This window comes from Micropterus salmoides, unplaced genomic scaffold (assembly GCF_014851395.1).
Source record: "Micropterus salmoides isolate LMB-PRFRI ecotype aquatic unplaced genomic scaffold, ASM1485139v1 Ms_hic_scaffold_3, whole genome shotgun sequence".
Classification (NCBI taxonomy): domain Eukaryota; kingdom Metazoa; phylum Chordata; class Actinopteri; order Centrarchiformes; family Centrarchidae; genus Micropterus; species Micropterus salmoides.
Genome location: NW_024042261.1, coordinates 29,570,617 through 29,592,966, shown reverse-complemented (window position 1 = coordinate 29,592,966; position 22,350 = coordinate 29,570,617). Strand labels below are relative to the sequence as shown.

General features: G+C 38.4%; 1 protein-coding gene across 1 annotated transcript; it reads left to right on the top strand.

Moving 5' to 3' along the window:
* Nucleotides 1-2,555: 2,555 nt before the first annotated feature.
* On the top strand, nt 2,556-11,261 carry camkk1b (calcium/calmodulin-dependent protein kinase kinase 1, alpha b). The gene is made up of 16 exons (XM_038693647.1): nt 2,556-2,867; nt 2,972-3,019; nt 3,108-3,161; nt 3,248-3,299; nt 3,415-3,548; nt 4,075-4,111; nt 4,209-4,230; nt 4,363-4,451; nt 4,722-4,921; nt 5,110-5,163; nt 5,246-5,319; nt 5,820-5,907; nt 6,018-6,146; nt 6,598-6,701; nt 10,396-10,446; nt 10,812-11,261. Exons 1-16 carry the CDS (start codon nt 2,631-2,633, stop codon nt 10,891-10,893), a joined length of 1,455 nt encoding a protein of 484 aa, XP_038549575.1. The 5' UTR covers nt 2,556-2,630; the 3' UTR covers nt 10,894-11,261.
* The last annotated feature ends 11,089 nt before the right edge of the window (nt 11,262-22,350 follow it).

The window sequence follows — 22,350 nt, the reverse complement described above, 5'->3', positions numbered from 1 at the left end:
TTCATATGAACGTTTTTTGCTTTTATAGCCTAATATACCTAACGGGCTAATTAGTAGGTAGGCTATCAATTAATGGCATTACCACAGTGCCATTGCCTGCAGTCGTACGACCATGACAGTTTGGTCACATGTTACCTAGACTTAAATGTTCAGAAATCCCAGGCAAATTGAAACCCTCATTTAATGGTAGGATTGTGGGAACAATAGTGTCTGCTGTAGCCTACAAGAGGACCTGCACAGTCTAGAAATAAATTATAACAGAGTGTAATTCCTTCTTGAATTGATCAATGAATGTCAATATATTGACCTACAAACTCATTTTTTTATTTGATTTTGATTCCCTCAGGTTAATTTTAAGTGTCATTCTCAGATAAAGTCAGAACAACAGGCGCCATTTTTACACATTTGAGTCAACTGAGGACAGAGGAGAACTTAGGCCTCCAGAAGTCCCCAAAATCTAACAGGGACTGTAAGACAGACTGTTACTTTGTGTGTGTCTATGAAGATATCTTTCATGCAAGTGTGTATGTATGTATTAGCTGTAAGCTGTAAGGTGTAACAGCAATGAACCTTACAACCTACTCCAAGAAAATGTTTAGTTGCATTTATAGGCTATGTTTCTTTGAATTTTCAATAACTTATATATATATCTTTTTTCTTTCTTTCTCATATTCCTTATTACATAATGTTACATTTCACCCCATTGAAACTAACCCAGACTTTGGGTATGGGATATGGTTAATCATATCAGAATAATACATGAAATACAGTCATTAAATTAAAAAGAAAGAATACTGGCCATGTGTATCGCCATGTGTGTCTCCTGATGTCACCACGGCGTACTCTTCAGGTGACCACTGCCTCAGAATAACTCAGTTAATCCTTAAGACGAGCGCTACAGAGCTCACACCCTGCTCAGAGTCAGTGAAAGGCCTGCACTTAGACACAGAGGACTTCTCCCTTCTGAGAGCAGCAGGAGGACATGCAGATTAAGCACAACAGCCGTCAACACAGGACACCTCCTCTGTGTGAGTAAAGTAAACCATTTACCTCATTTTCTATCTTACACAGTATTTTATTTGTGTCATATGTTAAATGGGATTTAGATGTGTATAAGCCATTTGCTACACACAGTAACTTTTGTTTATCATTTCTTATAAACATATTTAACTTTACATGTTGCAAAGGCATATATTTGTTTTTAAATGTGAGCACCTACTGTAGCAGTCTTGTGTGTTAAGTGTGTAAGTATTGTGATTTGACATGCCTGTTAAAGCCCTCTACCTTCTTACATAAGAAGCTTTTCAGTTCTCCGTACTGTATTTTAGGCAACAATGAGTCGCCCTAATAAGGAGTTGACTCTTATCTGCTGCTGCACTGTTGTCAGAGACTGAGAGTTCTCATTTCCTGTGTTTTTATTTTTAATGTTGCCCCTTTAAGTCTTTTCTGCAGTTTGTGCCATCTGCTGAAATTCAAGAAAACTGTAGTCTGGCTTGACAGCAGCCTGTTTTTTAGATTTCAAGCTGCAGTTTGGGCACTAAGAGTCTCACATGTTGATGAAAACACAACAATTCACACAAATATCATTGTGTAGGGTGCAACAAGTGACTACTTCTAATACCACTATTTAAAAAGAAAGGTTACATAGCAGTTCTAATTAAGACTGGAGCTTAAGCTTATTATTATTATTATTATTATTATTATTATATTCATTCAAGGCAAAGCGATTAAAGCACTTCTGAAATGCATCTGTGAGTAAGCTTATACTATATTGCTGGCACATTTATTGCACTGTAATTAAAGTATTAAGTTCAAAAGGAGAAAGTCAATACTAGAATTTAAGAGAACGTTTGCCTTACCAGCTGTGGTTAATATGTTTCTACCAATTATCTACAAACTCATTATACTCTGCTCTGCAAACGACTCTCTACAAAGCATAATTTCTTTCCATTCATGCCAGTATGTTGTGAAGATCACTTGCAGAGAGTTAAAACTTAACCCATCGAACTGAGAATGTTAAGTTAAATAATTTCCACACTCCTTTAAAATACTGGATTTGTCTGTTACATTTCTGTAATACAATTGAAGGCAGTGTTTTCGAAAACTGTTCAGTGTGGATGCATTCAGTGGAGCTAGACATCTACAATGTTGAGAGGCTGTTAAAAAGCTCTGCATCAACATGATGCAATAAGCTGACTTTCCGAAAAGGAACATTTGAATGTGGTTAGCTGCATTTTAAAGGTATTTTAAACACAGTACAGCTATTTTCATTTACTATGTCTAATGTTGTGCATCAAAATACCAAATTACTTGTATGTGACTTGGCAATAAACCTGATACTCAGGGTGAGTCCCAGTTTTGAGAGTGTGTATTTTGGAGTTTCCCCACAAGCATGTCAAGTGCTTGCATTACCACACGACAATAACGTGTGTTTGACCCAAAAACAGTCAGCTCAGTCAAGGGCGTTTCAAGTCTTTGCAAACCCATACTGTGATGCCCTTGGTAATTTGGCAGTGTGTGTGATTTCACGTCTGTCCACTTCTGCACCTCTACACCTTTCAGCGCAGTGATGCATCCTCTGGTGCTTCTGCCGAGCCTCCTCAGCTGTGCGTGAACCAGAACTAACCACCATGAGCTCCGACACGGTCTGCAGGGCAGAGCCGGACTCGGGGGACAACGGCGAGCTGGCAGACTTGGTGGCAGCCATGAACGTGGCCGCAAACCGCATGACCCCTCCTAATGGCTACAGGTCCGTTACTCCGAGGACCACAAACTCTCACAGGAAGATGTCGCTGCAGGAGAGGGGGAGCCGCATTTCCCGACAGCCCACCATCGAAACCAAACGTGTGTCCATTACAGGCGCCGATGTGAGGAGACTTGTGCTACAGAAATTAGTTGAATATTTTGACTTAATTCAACATGTTATTAATGAGATCCTTTACTGATTGCATTTTATTTTTATTTTCTACAGGACTGTGTCCAGCTCAACCAGTATAAATTGAATAAAGAGATTGGAAAGGTGATTACCATTACAGTAGCCTACATCCAATGAGCAAGGTGAAACAGAAGTGATGCATCTATAAAGCTTTTTTATTTTTACACCCTAGGGTTCTTATGGAGTGGTAAAACTAGCTTATAATGAAGATTCTGAACAGTACTATGTAAGTTTAAGCTCCTAAATTGCGCATTTATTATTAAAGTGTTTACATGTCAGTTTACTGTATACTGCTTTATCTCATTCATTTAGGCAATGAAAGTTGTTTCCAAGAAGAGGCTGATGAGGCTGTGTGGATTCCCGCGTGAGTGAAGATCTCCATCTCAAACAACATCTAAATATCTAGTGTTTTCACATTTTCCAATGTTCATCTGGGGCTGGTGCTGATATGTTTTTGTCTGTGTGTGTTATTATTCCAGGCCGCCTGCCTCCTCAAGGGTCAAACTCACAGCAGGATGCGTTCCCTAAAGCCATGTTGCCTCTGGAGAGAGTGTACAAGGAGATTGCCATCCTGAAGAAGCTGGACCATCCAAATGTTGTTAAACTGGTGGAGGTCAGTCAGATGACTCACCTGCTGTGAAAGCTGGAGTTTGGCATGTTTGTGTAAGGATGTGGGGATGGGATTGTTGTGATAGTTTAGTGTCAGTCTGTATGCAGCACAAAAGCAAAAGAATACAACCAAAGAGATGTTAAAAGAAAATGAATTAAAGCTCTTGCACACCCCCACAGCTGTTTTTTATTATTAGCGTAGCTAATTATGCCTCTGCTCAGATTGCTGGTGGTGAAGCTTTACTGGGAATTACAAGTTGTCACCAAATTATATCAATAAGAATAATGAAGGGTACAGGTGGACAACAGGAGACAGACGCCAATCAAGCATAATCTGAACATGCCCAAACTGTCATGAGGGGAGGGCTAATCAGCCAAAATAAGTGAAGTCACCTGTGTGGGTGATGTAGAGTTATTAAAAACCCATCAAAGTACTATAATGATAATTCCTGTAGATTAAATAACTGGACTTATTTTATATTTGTGTGAAACAGTGCACAATATGAGACTGAATTTAATGCCTCTTGCAGGTGCTTGATGATCCTGCTGAAGATGGCCTTCATATGGGTATGGATTCATTCATCCCTTTTGCAGTGACTGAATTTAGCTACTTATGTGTCATTATAAAATGGAGGAGTCATTAAAATCAAAATTTGTCCTCAAGCCTTCGAATTGATGGAAAAAGGGTATGTTTTTGTTAATTTATGTAATGTGTCACATTCCCAAACTGTGGTAGTTTGCACATTTAAATTGGCCCATTAGGTAATTATAATATACTTTACCTTTTCCTACCTTTCTCCTCTTCTCGTGTCGGTCAGTCCGGTGATGGAGGTGCCTACAGACGACCCTCTCACAGAGGAGCAGGCTCGCTTTTACTTCAGAGACGTCGTCCTGGGGATAGAGTACTGTATGTTAGGATTTAATAAATATTTAATGGAGAATCATAGCATTTAATATACTTATAACCTTTGATTTTTAAAGTTCCCATTACACATTGAGGCTTTTTCTGTGCAACTTTGGTGCCTTAAACATACAGAAAGTAATGACTTAGTAGTAAGTAAGGACTCCTAATTTGTTTAAAAAGAAAATTGTGTTTGTCCTTTACATTGCAATGGTAGCTGGTATTTCTGTCAGCAGACAATCAGCATGACTTCTTTGCATTTTCTGCATTGTCCAGTGCACTACCACAAGATCATCCACAGGGACATCAAACCCTCCAACCTGCTACTTGGGGAGGACGGTCACGTCAAGATCGCAGACTTTGGTGTGAGCAACGAGTTCGAGGGGACAGACGCCCTCCTGTCGAGCACGGCGGGGACGCCGGCCTTCATGGCCCCCGAAATGATGACTGAACATGAGCAGAGCTTCAGCGGAAAGGTGAGACAAAACATGTTCTGGTGGTAAACTGGTAAACAGACAATGTAATCACTGAAGTACTTATGTTTTAGGTGTGACTTATCTTATATGTCTGTGCTTAATTGTAAGAAATGTTTTCCAACCATCTGCTGTGAGCTTCTCAGTAATGACTGGCCCTGAAAACTATTGGAATTCAATTTGTTTCCCAGGCGTTAGACGTGTGGGCGATGGGAGTCACACTGTACTGTTTTGTCTTTGGGAAGGTAAGAAAGTTCACAGCAAAATGCATGTAGAATAATAAGCCAGCAACATTTTAATGAATTAATTTTGTCTGTTCTGTTCCAGTGCCCTTTTTATGACGACTACATCGTCTCTCTGCACAGCAAGATCAAGAGCAAACCTGTGGAGTTTCCAGAGACGTGAGCAAACATTTAGATAAGCAGATAGCTGATAAAAACAATGACATTTATTTATTCTGGCTTTTTATATAACTGGATACAGCTACAACATAACATCAGTATCAGTTCAAGCCTTACACTTCGAAGATTTCGGTAATGAAAGAATTTCTCCAGATGACAGCAAGTGACTTTGCTTTTGATACAAATGAACAGTAGCAATCGGATTAAGTAAAGGTGTTACAGTAGATGTGAATATTACAGTATTCTTAAAAGATTAGCTTCTAGCTAATTTTTTTTTCATCAGAGAGAAAAGAGTGATTAAATAAGATCATATGTTAGTGGAAGACAGTTATACTGTAATATCATGCCTGTCGATATGAGCATCAGAGGAGTCTTGTTTCATTATTGTTCCCAAATGAATCAGACTCACATACCTTTTTTCACTGCAGACATTTTCGACTTGTCACAACAATGTTGATCTGGAAAAATGTCGATCTGTTAAACTGTGACTTTTTTCACAGGCCACTGATAAGCAATGAACTGAAGGAGCTTATTGAAAGTATGCTGGATAAAAACCCTGAAACAAGAATCACCGTCCCTGAAATGAAGGTGACTGGAAACGTGACTACATCTAATTAATATATAAAAGACCATGTCTTTACTACCACATTGTGTTACCTACAATTGTGGTGTTTTTATATGTATGTGTGTTATTACAGCTCCATCCGTGGGTGACAGAGAACGGCTCTAATCCTCTTCCTCTGGAGGAGGAGCACTGCACGGCAGTCGAGGTCACTGAGGAGGAGGTGCAGAACAGCGTCAAACTCATCCCCAGCCTTTCCACTGTGGTGAGACGCACATCGCTCCCTCTCTGGTTACTATTTTACACTACCCACCATTCACAATTACAATACCTACTGCTGTTTTTGCATTTCACACATTTACCTGCTTCAGCTGGTTGCTTGTAGGCATTTTCTTAAAATCTCATTTCCTGCTGTAGTCTTAAAGATGTAAAGTGCAATGTAATTTGCAGTGTATCTACAAATCTCAAGGTATGCAATGTATCAGCATAGTTTTGACAGGATGGATGGGTGAAGGGGAGATGATTAAACAACCTATCCTAGTATTATAGTATTTGACACTATGAAGAGTAAACAGTTTACAACTTACCAGGAAGAGACATTAATGGAATTTTTAATGGCATATCATATAGAAAAATACAAGTGTATATTTTAGTGTTAATGGCAATATGGAAAAGGTTTGTATTTTCATTCAGACTCTCTCTGATGTCCACTTCAGATTCTGGTGAAGTCTATGCTGAGGAAGCGGTCTTTCAGTAATCCCTTTGAGTGTCAGGGCCGACGGGCGGAGAGGTCCATGTCTGCCCCTGGAGGTCTTCTTACGTAAGTAGCCTGCTCAGCAAATCCTTCATGCTCCGCTCTGCCGAACTGCCAGCTCTGCGATTAGGCCTCTAACAAAACAAAGCAGCGAGCAGATGCTTGAATAAAAATAGATCAGTCACTTACATACTTTATATGTGCAGTGTGTCTCACACATTTGAATATCTATACCATATACCATATCTAGACCATTAATCTTTGAATACTGGCTAGCTCTTCTAAACTGTATTTGTTTAGTTTTGGTCCTTAAATTAGCAGCACACTCTGGGCGATAAATGCATTTATCCTCTCCTGATAAACTAAATGGAAGCCCCTGTGGCAGCAGTAATGGCTGCACGTCTTTTGTTTTCCATTAACAAGCCAGTCCTGTCAGTTGGGGGCCTCTGGCACAGCTAAATACACCTTCATGTGAAGAGATGTGGAGCTGCAGCTATATCCTCCTCCTCACATGCCCAGGCACCACCGTCAGTACTACAGCGCTGCACCCTCCCAAACAGTGAAATGACACATATGATATGTAAACGTTGAATTCTTAAAAAACACTTAAATATTAAAGAGTGGCTTAAAGAGAGCGGCTGTAATTAAAAGTAAATATTTCCCAATTTGAAAGGTGTAGTTTGGCTCTATAGTTGTCTTAAAGAAGAAGATCAAAATGTTTTAATTTGATCTTCTTGGAGGGATGATGTGGCATTGTGTTCCAGAGATTAAATATTACACTTTTCTGCCTGCAGTAATAAGGACAGTTCAATTTAGGGATAGAATTTATATTTAAATCTGATCTCTGATCTGATTTTTATGAGGCTGTCCTGTGTGGAGACCCAAAGTGTTCAATATTAAATAAACAAGAATGAAATACTTAATCATGAATGAACACAGACAAAATATGTGATATAACCATGAAATGGCTAAATAATCTAATACATTTTTAAAACTAAGCTCATTATTATTATTATTCATCTAGCTTCTATATACAGTAACAGAGTTTATTGCAGGAACATCCTGTCCCAAAACACTGCAGAAAAACTGGTCCACGCATTTATTACTTCCAGGCTTGACTATTGCAATTCTTTACTAGCAGGCAGCACAATTAAGTTTCTTAAGCCTCTCCAGCTGATCCAGAATGCAGCAGCATGTTTTTTGTCAAGAGTCAATATCAGAGAGCATATTTCTCCAGTTGTAGCTTCCTGCACTGGCTCCCTGTGAAATATAGAATAGATTTTAAAATTCTTCTACTTATCTACCAAGCCTTAAATGGCCTGGCACCATCATACCTTAAAGAACTCCTTATAGCTTACTGCCCCAACAGAGCACTCCGCTTTCAAAATACAGGGCTGCTTATGGTGCCTTATGTAACTAAGGTTAGAGGGGGAGCCAGAGCATTTAGTTATCAAGCGCCTCTACTATGGAGCCAGGCCCCAATTTGGGTTGGGGAATCGGACAACATCACCACTTTTAAGGCTAGACTTAAGACTTTTCTGTTTAATAAAGCTTTTAGTTAGGGCAGGATTGAACAAACTTTAAATGATTTTAAAGTTTTTTAAAGCATTTTATTTTGCTGATTTTATTCTCATTGTATTTTATCATGTGTTTTTTTACATGCATTCTGTATTTTATTTTATTTTCATTTTATTTAATTTCAATGCATTTTTTAAAGTATATTGGGACCATGTCTTTTGGTGATTTTGCACTTTAAATAAACTTGATTGATTTGTTTTCCCATTACAGCAGGTGCAGAGCAGATTTAGTAATGTGATTGGTTTAGAGCAGCTAATCACATAACTTGCTCTGCTCTGTTTGTCTTAATTAACAGACACAAACTTTGTAACAAAACAAAGTTTGATGACTTAAAACATTTCGTTGGGAAAATTGAAAATATTGTGAAATCAAAAATATTTGTTGTAAAAATGAGGATTGGAAAGAAAATCTGGCATAATTTAAAACAAGATGGATGAAATGTTTTAAATTTCAAAAACTCATTGCATATTCTCATTGGACACTTAAATATTAAATATTTTGTCTATTTATTTCATAATATATTTATATTTAATGTTGAACACTTTGGGTCTACATGTTGCAACACAATAAACATCATCATATGGGGCCACAATAATAAAAATGATTACAGGAAAAATTACATATTTCCTGATGGAAGCTTAAACTAATTGACACATTGGGAAATTGCCTTATTCACTTTCTTGCTGAGAGCTAGATAAGAAGATTTTTTTTTTAGCTTAGTTTAGCATAAACGAGAAGGGTCCAGCTGCAGCCCGCAGACAAACCACACAAACAAAGTTGAACTTCCATATATGGTTCGTCCCACAAGCCACCGCGCACAAAACGTGATGACGTTTATCTCGGCCGTTCGGCCCACGCAGAGCCGTTAAAAAAAAAGAGCCGATAAATAAGTGTCAACGTACCAATCAGTGTACATTATGCTATAATTATAAAATATTATTATAATATATTAATACTGTAAATATGTATTTATAATAGCATAATGATGAGTTTCACAAACCAAGAATATTCTGTACATCACGAGTCAGATGTATCTTGATATAGGTTAAAACTTTACAACATTACTGAGAATTCAATGATAGAATAGCGTTACGAACATTGACACTCGTTCAGCGGTTGCTGTACATGTCTGCTGTGTTGGCTGCAGTGGTCTGTGTGACTGGACCGGACTGGACCTGGGGGAGCTAACCGGAGCTAGCTGGCTAACTATTCCTGACAGCCCCCCGAAGTCTCTTACTCTAACCCTAACCATCACAGGGTGTGTGCCCAAAGTTATTGATTGTATGCATCAACTGGTTAACGTTAACCCTACAGTGGCGCACATCGGCCGCCAGCACATAGAGCTAACCTCCATTGTGTTGCTGTGCAGCCTCCGCCAATGTTACTGCAGCTATATTGACAGCATAGACTGTATATAAAAATTGACACCCGCCGGCACCATGGTCGGCACTTGTCAACTCCGAAAACGTTTGAACACATTTTCGATTCGCCGTCAATTTTCGTCAGACTGCCGATATTCGACATCTTCACAGTTGATTTCTCGCCTCAAAACTTCTCAGAAGTGTATTTAAAGTTTGTTGTTGGCCTCTAAAGAATAAAACGGTTAACATTAGGATCTATACTGTACGTGAGCCGAGATTAACCCTTACACGTCATCACGTTTTGTGTGCGGTGTCTTCTGGGACAAACCATATTTGGAAGTTCAACTTCAGGTCTGCCGGCTGCAGCTGGATATACTTGAGGGAAACAGCTAACGTTAGCCTGACTCTGTCCAAAGGTAAGTCAGCCTACCTGTTGGCACCTCTAAAGCTCACTAACATGTTAGTGTAAAAGTGTCAAAACAATAATGTGTTTTTTAGTTTTTAACCCCCGTAAAACTTCTACACTCACATGAACTATAATGTGTTAATAGTGAGCTTTAGAGGTGCTGGTTGGTGGCTATGCTTTGATTGAGGACGGCTAGCCTGTTTACGGTTTTTATGCTAAGCTAAGCTAATCGGCTACTGGCTTCATATTTATCTAGCTCTCTGCAAAAAAAAGCAAATATACTTTTTTCCCCTAAATGTCTGACCTTTAAACTGCTACAGTACTGCTACAATAAAATCTGTGTTTATCATTAACTGTGTTGCAAACTAATAAGATTATAAATTCTGGCCTCTTACATTACATCTCCTTCTTTCAGTGGTTGTTGGGGCTCATTGGGGTCAACACCTCAGCCTCATCCTTCCTTGAGGTAAATTTTATAAAAGCATTTTGGTTGAGCTCATGCGCTTCATTCACAGCATAGCTCATCAGTTGTTTGTTCAACCTTTAAGAGGATTTAAGAGAGGCAAGACAACACAAAGCTCTCAGCAACAAGCTGTACCTTAAAATAAATGGACACACCCAGTTGTTGTTGGCTGGTATGTGTCCTTCTCTTGTGTCCTCTTGAGGTTGATGCGGGTAAAAGGTGATGAGCTGTGCTGTGGAGGACTTGTACTCTTACATTGACATTTTTAGTCTAGTGTCAACCCCTCTCCCTCCATCACTTTTCCTCCACATCATATGCAATCTCACTTAGTACCTTCAACAACATGATCGAGTGTTTGTCACCTGCAGGAAAGTCAGCAACGAGGGGAGCAGAGATGGAGAATTGGAGGACTTGTATGAAGACGATACATTTACCGAGAGTACAGATTAAATTGACACCTGCATAAAGATTAAAAACAAAGAGCGTGAAGAAATTTTTTTTTCTACCTTTTGTTTGTCTCTTTCCTATTTCTCTCCTAATTTTTGCTTTTGCTTCCTGCTTGCAGGCTTACATGCTTAAAAATGTTTCTCACTCAAGTCCATAACACTGATAATTCTCTGATATATTGAATATTATAAACTTATGGATAGTGCATTAAATACTTGATTGTTTTCTGTTTTGTTCATGTTTAAATTACAGATGACATGACTAATGACTAATACTTCGTTCATGAATGTAACTTTGGATTGTTGTAAATGTAAATATGCTCCATGAAGAAGATATTTTTACATTTTCCTACAGCTGTTGAAGATAATAAAAGGTCTAATTTTAAACAAAGACTTTGAGTGAATATTATACCAACCACCATAGCAGTTTTGTTGTGGTGAATGTAAAACATAAGATGGAAACCTTGTGACTTGTTTTCTCTTTGTTCTATCCTTTGTTTGCGTCTGTGTTAATTCCACATTCAACAAAGTCTTTATGCTTTTCTTTTTTGTATGCCTTTAAAGCTTCAGTGTGTAAGATTTAGTGGCATCTAGTGGTGAGGGTTGTGAATTGCAACATTCTGTCCACTCTACCACTGCCACCTAACCTTTCAAAGAAGGTAGGACAACTACAGTGTTTAACACAGCACAAAAGGGGTCTCTTCTGAGACAGCAGAGGGTGGCCAGTCAAGAAGTTAGGTTTCTTTAGGTATATTTATTAAGAAATTATATTTACTTAATTATTCAGTAAAACCAGATATTATTGCGACTTTGCCACTGACAGACAACATGGAAAATGTAAGCCAATAGTGTGAAACACTGTCACTGTTTCTGCACCACAGTCCATTATAAACCACATATTAAATAAAGTTTATACAAACACTGACAAGGGAAACATTAATTCTCTCTGTGATTATGGACCCTCGCCAAAACTGCCCGCCAACAATAATATCTGGCCCACTGCCAGATTATGTTGCTTGAATAGCGGCAAAAAAATATAAATAAATAAATACTTTGATAGCTCTGCTTAAAAATAGATCTCAGTCATGACAGCAACAGTTACTCATATAATCACTTCCTCTTTAGTGGTTTTGACTACAAAATAAAAGAAAAAGAGAAAGCTTGTTTATTGCAATCTATTTTAAATTGTACTGAGCTTTTACTGTGAAAAACTCTGAACTACATTAAAAGAGTCCGCTTGATACACCTCTGAAAGAGTCCTGCACCTTAACAACTGAGCTAACCAAACAACATACCTCAGCGATGTAAAATTATGGCTTATATTCTCATCCATATTGCTCTGATTAAAAACCTATTTGCAGACCCCTGCAGTATATTATTACTACTTCTTCTTTTTCTAATGTATATTCAACGTAGTGATGAGTGTCTGCACTGCCTGAATTCTACCAGAAGTAGAATAAGAAGAACTTAGTGACGAAACCATAGACTGTATATAGAAACGCAGCTACTGTAGAAACATGGTGATGCAACGTGGGTCCATGGAAGGGGAGACCCGCCGTTATGTAGATATAAATGGCTCATTCTAAGGTAATAAAAACATAATGGTTTATTATATAAGGTCTTCATACACCACTGAAAACATAATTATGGATCTTATATTGCATTTCTGTTGATAGATCCTCAGAAATATCACACACTGAACCTTTAAATGTTTAGCCATAATAACATTTAAGAAATGTCTTTATTGATATTTTAATTCATGCATAAATACACTCCACATTGCCATGTATTGTAGTCAGATATTTAAAGATGTTCTGCAGCCACACAGACAATCTGAAATCCCTTAACTCACTCTCAAACTATCAGCCTGTTTTTATTTTTAAAACCCCTTTCAGTATCAAGTGCACTTTGTTTTCCAGACCATTAGAGGGCAGCATTGTTTTGCAAGTAAAGCGATAAACCATAAACCAGGTGGAGTTTGAGCCCTTGTTATAATCACAAATTACCTGAGGCTTTTATATAAAGCCACTTACAATTGCTATACTGTATACATCAGAGTTTGCATGCTTCTGAAGCAACTAGGGGGTTAAGTGTCTTGCTTAGGGACACATTGGTGGATGTGTCACAATGAGGAATTAAACCCTTTAGTGTGAGGTATCTCACACTAAAGGTGTTAACCTACCCTTCTGAAGTGCCCTTGAGCAAGAAACTTGGCCATTTCCAGCTTCAGGCACACTGCTCTGACAAATTTCTTCTTCACAACAATTAAACTATGTTCAAAAACATTTTACACCATTAAATTTGATTAAACTTCAGTCAAACATCATCTTGCAGCTTATTTTCACACTCTTGGTTCAGTATGACTTGGTTCAATATGACTCTACTTAAAATGTAAGGGGCAGCTGTGGTCGTCCACTAACCGGAGGTTCGCTGGTTCCGGTCTGCATGTCAACATGTCCTTGGCCAAGACACTGAACCCCAAATTGCTCCCAGTGGCTGTGCTGTCGGTGTGTGAAAGTGTGTGAGTTAATTTATGTTTCTGATGACAAATGTAATGTGATGCAGTGTAAAGCACTTTGAGTGGTTGAAAAGACTAAAAAGGCCCAATACCAATACAGATCACTTACCAATGTTGCTTCAGCAACACATTAGCAGGCAGCTAGTATTGTGGCTAGCTTGATTAGCAGTAAGAAAAACTCAATTCTAGCTGCTAAATCACAAATCAACAATAACAAAACAGCTGTAATAAACTATACCTGTACTGGTTGCTACTAGCAGCACCATGTTAAACTGAAACCAACTGCTGGTGGCAGAATAATGATAACATTATGTAACTACATACTGTGCTGTATATATATATATGCAAACATCTTCCCATTTCTCATGTCTCCTGGAAAATACGAGGAGAATATGAAAGATTAATTTATTCATGTTGTTTTTTCACAAGGATAATATTTAATGTGTTATATTTTCCTGATATTCTAAGCTTTATAATAGATTGAAACAATTTGCAACTACCAGGCCAACAACAAGCTTTAAGATTTATCAGGGTATGGTGGCCAACACACGACCTGTCCAGGGTGTACCCCGCCTTTCGCCCGATGTCAGCTGGGATTGGCTCCAGCCTCCCGCGACCCTGTATGCAGGATAAGCAGTTGACGATGGGTGGATGGATGGATGGAAGGATGGTGGCCAAAACCATGAAACTTTCCCGCATTCAGACCTTACAAACTGTATACCAAAACAGCTGTGAGGCAAAAGTCTCTAAGAAATTAGTGCCACTTCTAGTCACCGTCCCACTGATGAGCACAAATTTCAGGTTTATCAAAGAGAGCTGTGGATAGGCCTACACTATTGATTTTGTAGAGGCAGGCTTTATTAATGTAAACCTACAGGTCCAAACAGAGGACAGCATGCTGCAGAGTGGGCCTGAAGGTTTCTCTGGAGGTGTGTTTAGTAGGTGGAGCAATATCTCTGATGATATGAGACAGAACAATGCAATGTGGAAAAGAGACAATGGCAACAAACACTGAGTAAAGACAAGAAGCTTTAGATGTATAAATAAATCTTTTTTTTAGCTGGTACGGCTGAGTGAATCTGTGTGATGCAGATGAAGAGAAAACAGATTAACATGTAAAGAACATGTTTGTTGTTGAACAAAGGAAGAGCAAAATTGGTTTTGCTAATAAGAGAATACCAAAAATCAAACACAATTAAATTTACTTATAACTAGGCTACCTCTGGAAAAAACCCTCTAATAAATAATATAAACAGGTGTACATTCAATCCAGGCCAATGTTTACTTCCTAAAAAAAATTAACTGGCAACAACATTTCCATAAAGATGGACCATCACATGGGAAAATGATCATAAAATCAACTTTAAAGGAAAATTTTCACATTTTTACATTCTTGCAGGGAGTTAGATGAGAAGTGTAATACCACTCTCAAGTTTGTACGATTAACATGAAGCTACAGTTAGCTTAGCTTAGCATAAGGACTGGAATCAGGGGAAAGCAGCTAGCCTTGCTCTGTCTGAAGGTAAAACAAAATTCCCTCCTTAAGACCACGTTTTGTTTTTTCACAACTGTTTTTGTACAAGTGAAACAAATAAGATCATTATGAAACTTTAGAGGTGAGTGGAAGGCAGATTTTGTTACATTTCAACAGAGCGAGGCTAGCTGTTTCCCCCCTAACAGTCTCCATGCTCCTGTCTCATATTTACTGTACAGTCATAGGGGTATTGATCTTCTCTTGTCACTCTCTGTGAGTAGCGAATAAATGTATTTCCCAAAATTTCAAAGCCAAAAAGCCAAACCCGCTTTATGAATGCTTCATATCATATATTTTTATCAAAGTGCATTATAGATTGTGCAAAGTTTGATATATCATTCAGGATTGGCATTAAATTATTACTAATATCTGATCATTTGGAGACATATTGTGTGGAAGTAGTAGGGTGCTACTACTACTTCCACTTCTATCACAGATAAACATCCTATTTCCTTGAGTGGCCTAGAGGACAAAACAGTCTAAAAAGAATATGAAATTGAATAGAATAAACTACATCAACTCTCATGTTACATTTTTGGCGTCTGCTGCTCTGGAAATATGTTGAAATAAAATTTAAAAAAACAATTAAGCCTCTGCAGACTGAAATGCTTCATGAGACCATTTGTATTCCTGCAGTCGGCCCATTTTTCTGCCGTTGCAGTCATGTGAAGACCAAAGAGGACGTTTCTGAGCAAAGATTTCTGTAGAAACAGTTGCCATGCAACAGCACAATACGGCGCTCATACAGAGTAGTAACTTCACTGTATGACTGCTCTTTTTCCTGAGCTCACTGCATTAGTAGTAATGCAACAATCCATTCTATTCTACTGTATTTGGTTTGGTAAATAAATAATAAGGTCTTTATATTTTGGGCTGTAACTGTGGTGTCATTGTTTCGTGGGTGCGCAGGGGAAACTTTGCCTCAGCATCTGGTCCCCCACCCAGTCTCCTTTCAGTTTCCACATCCAGAGCCAGCTGCAGTTCAGCCTCAGATATTTAGCTTAACACTGACCCTTGGTTCTCACTGGTCACCCTGTATTGCTGTCATCACACTGTGTTTCACCCCCCCCCCCACTCCCCCCTTCCCTTTCTCTCACTGCCTGTTATTCACCACCACTGACCCCTCTGGCCCACTGTCAGCTGAACTGTACATCTCCTCAAGGCTGCAAAGTGGGGGAAGGTTTGTCTTTTTTCTTCTTCTCTTCTTTTTCCCTGAACTGTTGGGAATACCCTGTGCCCACATACACGATGAGTCACCAGCTCAGACAGCAGGCAGAACCACAAACCCTGGAAGGTATAATTTGTCAACCAGTTGGCACCTGTGGAGCTAATTGTAAAACAAAGCATGACTGGCTAGATCCTGTTAAGGTAAAAGAGTACACAGACGCTTTGCACTGAGGAACAGCAGCACAAACAGGACTCTTTCTGGAGTGAATGCACTGGAAATACACAGCAAAAAAATATTCAACACTGCTTCATAATCATATGCAGGAGGCAACAGACTGCATGTCTTTTATAAAATGCAAAACACACAAATCCATGTAACCAAAAGTCTTCACATTACATTTTAGTCATTAACAGTTAATTATCACATTGGCAGCGTGCCTGTCTGGAGTCAGAGTTAAGACTTCCAAAACAGATATAATGTGCAGGTTCACACCACAACCTGCTAGACCAATTATGTCATTTCATTCTCACTTTCATTATTTTCCCTCTGTAGAAATATCTATGACAAGCATGACCATGAACAAAAACCTGAGAAGAAAACCCAATTTTTTAAAATACGGATGCAGCTTAATTTAGAACATTAGGCATTAACTGTTTGTGGCCGCTGCAGACCCCTCTACCACCCATGGTCAGCGCTGTATGACTTTGGATGCTTTAGGGTTTCAGGAAGTCACTTACCCGCCATCTATGACTCGTGTTAATGATAGAACAACACAACAAGCTCATCTAATTTTGTGCACCAAGAACATCATTATTGACATGAATGTTAAATAAAAAGGTTGTCGTCATTGTCATGTCTCTATATCTCAAACCCCATGGACTTTTAGGAAGAGCTTGCAAAATTTGAAAATAATCTAAAATCAAATTCCTAAAAGGCAAATAAGTAAAGCACTGTTAGTATAACTTAAGTATAATTCATCTGCAGTTGTTAACATTGTATGATGAAAATGCCAGTTTAGGGGGTATTTCCTAATTTCATTGTCCTACTTGCGCTAATGTAAATGTATGTTGACCCATGTGAGTTAATTTTTCCTGAGCCGATGCTGCCTAAACGATGTTAGCACTATGATGTGTTATTGTCGCATTGAATGAAGATGTGCCATGACATTTGTTGGCTTGTTCCATTATCCAACTTGTACAATGAAAATTGAACAAGAAATTCTAAAACCGGAAACAGAGACCACCCGCCTTCAAAGTAAAAGGCCATCTTTTTTAAAGGTCAATTTAAGGATAGCTTAACTTAATAAATAAACAAATAGCTTAGCCTTAATATTGAACAAAATTCATAATTGTCGTATTCCTGCCACTTAACCATAGGTCTACATTATTTTCAGTAAATTGTCATTGGTAGGCCTACTGGAATTATAGAGTGCCATGTAACGTTAATGATTTATCAATTTATTTAATTGATTAAGGCTACTTAAATTGTTGCTATGGGTGAACGTTAAAGGCTATAGGCCTGCATAGCGTTACGTCTTGTGATGAGTCTGACTTGTAAAAAGAGTTGATTTATCTCCAACTCGGCAATAACACTACTACTCTATCCTCATAATGCAGGAACAAGATTTACAGAAGTGGTCACTCAGACCTAACACCTTATATGCTTATATATTTAACATAATATATATATATATAATAACTATATGTTTATATTTATATTTAATGTGACTAGCCTTAATTTAAGTAGCGTTTTCAACACCAGTTGTTCCTGAATTACTAGGATAGAGTAGTAGTGTTATTGCCATGATATAGATCCACAGCAATGAAGTCAAAGTTGGAACTCTTTTTACCAGTCAGACTCATCACAAGTTACTATTTATATACTATGTTATAGCCTTTAACGTTCACCCAAAGTAACAAATTAAGTAGCCTTAATCAAATAAATAAACTGATGAATAGGCAATAAAAATGAATGATTACATTGGCATGAATCACTGCACTCTATAATAGCCTAATTTCCAGTCTTCAAACCAATTGACAATTTAATTAAATTATTGTGGTATAGCCTAATAATTATAACTAATACGAGAATAATGAATTATGTTCAAATTTTAGGCTAGGCTAATTGTTTATTTATTAAGTTTAGCTATCCTTAAAATGACAGTTAAAAACGCAGACATTTTATTTTGAAGGCAAGTGGTCTCTGTTTACGTTTTTAGACCTTGTTCAATTATAATATAGAACAAGCTGACGCTTTGGTGATTACATTGCGCGTCTTCGTTCATTGCGACAATAATACAACATAGTGCTAACATCGTTTAGGCAGCATTGGCTCTGGAAAAATGGACTCACATGGGTCAACATATATTTGCATTAGTGCAAGTAGGACAATGAAATTAGGAAATACCCCCTAAACTGGCATTTTTCATCATACAATGTGAACAACTGCAGATGAATTATACTTCATGCACGGACCTTACAGGCATTTAAAGGAAATCTTAAACTGTTTTAGAGGAAATTGATGTGTATATTTGAGAATAGAGTATTACTTACAATTGGCTAGTATATTCCAAAATATGAAATACACATGTCAAGTCAGAGTTTAAATGAAGAAGTGTGAGAATACTTGTATTATTTATTTAGATGATGTTATTTTGTCAGGGAATGTGGTGTGACTGTGACTCTCCTGCAATGGGAGGCCTTGAAAGAACATGCAGAGTGACGTAACTGAGACAGGGGAAGGAGGGGGGAGCACTTAATTTTAGACTTACCTTTTGCAAACTTCTCTTCATCACACAAGCCTCTGTAGTTATGAATAATCACCTCCAGTGGAATCAGTTTTGATTATCAAAAATGACAAACAGCAAATAAGCTATTTAAATAAGCTATTTAAATGATAGCATTATTGTTGCATGTTGCAGCCAGATGGAGAAAATGTAATTGGGGTTAATCATGTGATTAAACTTCCCTATCAGATGCAATGTATTCTGCAATGTTTTTGGACAAGTGCTCCCTAAAATAGTCTCTTAAAACCTTCAGCTGAACATAATGGCACTTTTTTGATAAATAATACAAAGTCTAAATTTTAGCTTGAATAATTCATCTTGCAGCAGTCATGCATAACAGCTGTCTTTGAGCCTGAAAGAGTCTGAAGAGTGCTCTTTGTCCTATCATAACTTAATGCTGTGGGGGGAAAAAACAAAACACAGCGGAATGAACTTAAGAAAATAGTGGATATTGGTGTTGATTATTTGTATTATCTGTGTAATTTCATGTCATGTCATGTGTTAGCACAGCTCGGGGTAAAACTGATGATTCAGACTCTCTTAACCGAAGATATGAACTCTCACCATCCATACAGAGGCACATAGTCTCTATAGAGGAGAGGCTGTCACATTGATGTCTCTGGTCTACTCACTGTCTACTCACAGGCTGGAGGGAGGCCTATTTATAGATCTGTCTCTGTTCTCTGCTTCTACATCAGTCCCCTCTTTCTTGCCATCTCTCCTTTCTCCCTCCTCCACCCCTCTTTAATGGGTTGATATTTCTGGAACTGTACAGCTATTATCTTCTGTGCATCTTTGAGGTGCAGATCACGTTGAGTGAGATCATAAACTTTTCAAAATCCGACATGTCTGTCTGTTCTTATCAGTATCTGTGTGGTGTACTGCTCAGAAATGTAATCTTCTCGTGTTTGCTGAAGAATAGTGATTGAATTAAGCATTAATCCAAGGCTTTTAATTTCTAACATCTGATTGGTCATTAGCTGTTTCACCTCCAGGCCTCAAGCCATCGATCTTTATCCATCCTGTTTTGAAAAAGTATTCTTTATGGGAATGTCGCAAGTTTTCTTGTGAGTCAGAATTCGGGTCCCTTCTGCGGCCAACAAGTGTCTAATCCATAGAGCTGTCATGTTTGCCCCAGAGCCCCAAAATATGCCATGACAGCCATGTGGTTTGGTTGATAATGAATGGCTCACCAAATGAAATCAATATACTGCAACAAAGCTCAGACCTTGTAATGACCTTTTGACAAAAATCACTGACCTCATGTCTTCTGAATAAAGATCAGCAAACCAAAGACAACAAAACAGGTTATCTGATGTTTAGACATCTAAAATAAATGAGTGTGAGGAAAGAAGGAATTTTAATGGCCTTAACTGGAATGTTTACAGCCAAGCTAGCAACTCTGAGGCTGCTTACAGCAGTGATAACTAACATGCTCATGTTAAGCAGTTATAATGTTTACCACGTTCACCATCTTAGTTTTGCATATTAGCATGCTAACATTAGCTAATTAGCGCTAAACACAATGCATCCAATTATTGCTATAGTATTTTACTCCAAACCAAATATATCCACTACAAGCTGGTGGCGCAAGAGGAAAGTCAGTAGGTTTCGTCATCTGAAGATTATGAATGTCTGCATGGAATTTCAGGGCCAATTTTCAATTCAGTATTCAAAATTTGTCAAGATATTTCAGTGTTGAAAAAAACGGTGGAGTGATGATCCAGTGGTGACTGACCCATGGCTAAAAACATGCTGATGTCCAAAAAAAACCCCTTTTGATTCCTCATCAGGCAAATGGCCAAAAATAGAGGCTCTGGTGGGCGGGTTTTGTTACTGTTGGACAGAGCCAGGCTAGCTGTTTCCCCATTTCCAGTCTTTATGCTAAGCTAAACTAAGCTAACTGGCTGCTGGTGGTGGCTAGTGATGCGCGATACCACTTAATTCCTATACGATCCAATACCATGTAATACTCAGGCTGGCATTGCCGATGCCGATGCCGATACCAATACTTTTTACACATTTATTACTAGCTAAATGAAAAGTATTTCACTGTCTTTGCACACACATCACACACGGTGTCATTACCTTCACAGCTAAAATACCACCAAACGTGACTGCTTTCACAGTCAGCCATAGTCAGTATTCAATCGCGGGAAGTGTAAAGGGCTGCAAGGGCTGACAAAGAAGCTCCGTCACAGTGCTGTAGCACAAGCATGACTTTGACAGGTGGAAGGAGAAGTAGTTCCTATCAGCCGAGTATAATATGACCATCCTGGTGACAGTAAGATACTTATGATAAAACACACACTCACTCCAAATTACTGAGTTTAGATATTGATCCTTTTATACGAGTATCGATCCTAGAAAAGGAAACGTTGGTATCAGAAATATCGATACTTTAGTATCGATTCGAACATCACTAGAGCTGGCTTCTTATTAACCAGGATAGACATAAGAGTGTTATCCTCTCATCTAAGAAATCAAATAAGCTATTTCTGTGCACATACTCTCCACTATCCCTTAGATATACAGTAGATTCTTTTATATCATCAGAACCTTTTCAATAAGACGCTGTTGAAAGTGGCATCATAGTGAGCATCCGCTGATGCTAACGAGGAATTTGATCCCGTGATTTAGAGGACGTTCGCCTTTGTGTGACATAATTATGGCTCGAAGATCACTTGGGCCTTGTCATCCTCACCTCAGGGACATAATGCTTCATAATGGAAGTGATCCAACAGAGCAGTTATTGTACAAGTGGAAATGAATCACGGCAGAACAATTGTTTTGTAAGTATCCTGTAGATGTAACCATTAAATCATAATCTTCTCCAGGGTTTTAGATTAAAATAAATGAAATAAACTAGTTTGAATACATATGTATGCTTAGAATATACAGCATGAATTATATGTTATTCTATGAGGGATATTTATTTCGTTTAAATTTGTCGTTAAAATTACTAAATTACATTTACACTGCTGGAGATTCAATTAGGCTCTATGTCCATCAGCAGGCCCCAGTGTGTTTTAGGATGTATAATCACTAACATTTACCAATAATGAAGACACCAATGTCCCTGAAAATGTAGCAGTGCATTAAAACACAGGTTGGTGCTGAATCCTAATGCCTCCTGTATGCTTTGAGCTTTCATTTTTTACAGGATGCAATAGGTGTCTGAGCAGTGCAGCAAGGAGCCGGGCTAATAGTGGGATACTTATTATAGCCCTAGCAACAGGAACGGGATTGGTGGCTGCGGAGAGTGAGTTTGTCAGCTATTGGCTGGCGAGGAGGACCGCTCAAAGCAGAGAATTTCATCTCATGAAAGGTTCAGTGCAGCAGGCTGCAGCAAGAGGCTGCAGTCTGAGGGTGGGCGATCCAGCGGTTTGCCACTTCAGCTTATCAATCAGTGTGAGGGCTTGGCTCAGTTTGAAACACACAGATATGTATAATTAC